The 1630-nt window shown below is 46.0% G+C and overlaps 1 protein-coding gene across 1 annotated transcript; it reads right to left on the bottom strand.

Annotated features, from left to right (window-relative positions):
* Positions 1-416: 416 nt before the first annotated feature.
* On the bottom strand, positions 417-1031 carry LOC311240663 (histone H1-like; the record flags this gene model as incomplete). Its single annotated transcript, XM_084329235.1, has 1 exon — positions 417-1031. One exon carries the CDS (start codon positions 1029-1031, stop codon positions 417-419), a length of 615 nt encoding a protein of 204 aa, XP_084185361.1.
* Between the last annotated feature and the right edge of the window lie 599 nt (positions 1032-1630).

Here is a 1630-nt window from a genome sequence, read left to right as displayed (position 1 = left end):
TAATGGAACATCACCCGTAGTCATTCCAATAGTGTCATAGCGGTCATTTACACACGGACATAAATGCACCATAATGATAGCAATTTATGCATTTCCACAATAAAATGCTCAACTCGCTGCGGTAAAGTATCTGCGTTAGTAGGACCCACTAATCAAACCGGACTTAATAACAATCAACATTCTCTAATTAAGAATATATCTGATCTATATTTTATATAGATTTTGTTGTGGTATATTCTCCATATTTATATAATATATAAAGTTGCTTTGTTGCCGTGCTGGAAGTAACTCGTGGAAATCAATATGAACACCCTCTTCACTTCCACACTAGAGTACAATATTGCTTTTCATGGAAGTGGTGGGTGGCTCTTAAAAGAGCCTTTTGTTGAATTAAAGACAACGTTCTGTTCAAACGCTTATCTCTTCTTGGGAGCTGCTCTCTTAGCTGCTTTGGGCTTGGCAGCCTTCTTAGCTGGGGCCTTCTTGGGCGCAGCAGGCTTTTTCACCTTCTTTGGGCTCTTGGCTACTACCTTCTTGGGACTCTTGGCTGCTACCTTCTTGGGACTCTCGGCTGCTACCTTCTTGACTTTCTTGAGAGACTTCTTGGCGGCAGTAGGCTTCTTCGTTGCTGCCTTCGTGGGCTTTTTGGCCGCGACAGGTTTCTTAGCTGCTGGCTTCTTGGCTTTCGGAGCTGCTTTCTTTGCAGGCTTTTTGGCTTTAACCTCAGCCTTGTTGATCTTGAAAGAGCCGGAGGCTCCGGTACCCTTGACCTGGACCAGAGTTCCTTTTGTCACCAGACTCTTGATGGCGGTCTTAACGCGGGCCTTGTTCTTATCCACGTCGTAGCCACCGGCAGCTAGAGCCTTCTTCACGGCTGCCAGGGACACACCGCTCCTCTCTTTAGAAGCAGACACTGCCTCGACGACCAAGTCACTGATGCTGGAACCTGTCTTCTTAGGTTTGGGAGCTGCCTTCTTCTTGGCGGCCTTAGCCGGAGCGGCGGGAGCTGGAGCTGGAGGGACTTCTGCCATCTTCTCTCGTTCTGTCTCAGATTCAACACACAACTAGAATTATGATATTGAAGCTCAGTCAGAGGGCTGGTCTTAAACACTACATGAGAGCCATGTAGACTCAACCCACCCTGTCCTCCTCTGTGCTGCCAAAATGCTCTGCCGCTTGTGTTTTCTCCTCGCCAAAAAAGAGCTAAAATACACAACTATGAATATTGCAGGAATTTAGCGCCAAATGGGTCAGCAGGCAGAAATATGTGCCATCAGAATTAAACCATTTGGAGACCCCTGGTGTGTTTGTGGACGCTTCAAACCACCAATTTGCGCCTTCACCATGGTGCGAAGCTATACCTTTCTCTGTTAATTATGTCTCACAATTCTTTAGATTGCATTATAATCCGACATTTCCAGCGAGCCAAGCTACTTGACTAGAGACTGGGAGCAAGATTAGTAATCTGCGGTGACGCGTTTTGTTTTAAATTGATGCTTTTCCGGTGTTGGTAAACACACTGTTGCTGGTGGCCTGTAGCGTGGGTCATCTCGACTTCGTATGAGGGATGATCACCACCTTAGATCAGTGGAAGGTTTCACATGGCCTATATTAATTACAACTAACATTT

The sequence above is a fragment of the Notolepis coatsorum genome (genome assembly GCF_963971535.1).
Source record: "Notolepis coatsorum genome assembly, chromosome: 14".
Lineage (NCBI taxonomy): Eukaryota > Metazoa > Chordata > Actinopteri > Aulopiformes > Paralepididae > Notolepis > Notolepis coatsorum.
The sequence above is the reverse complement of the archived record's forward strand: the minus strand, read 5'-3'. Positions and strand labels throughout refer to the sequence as shown.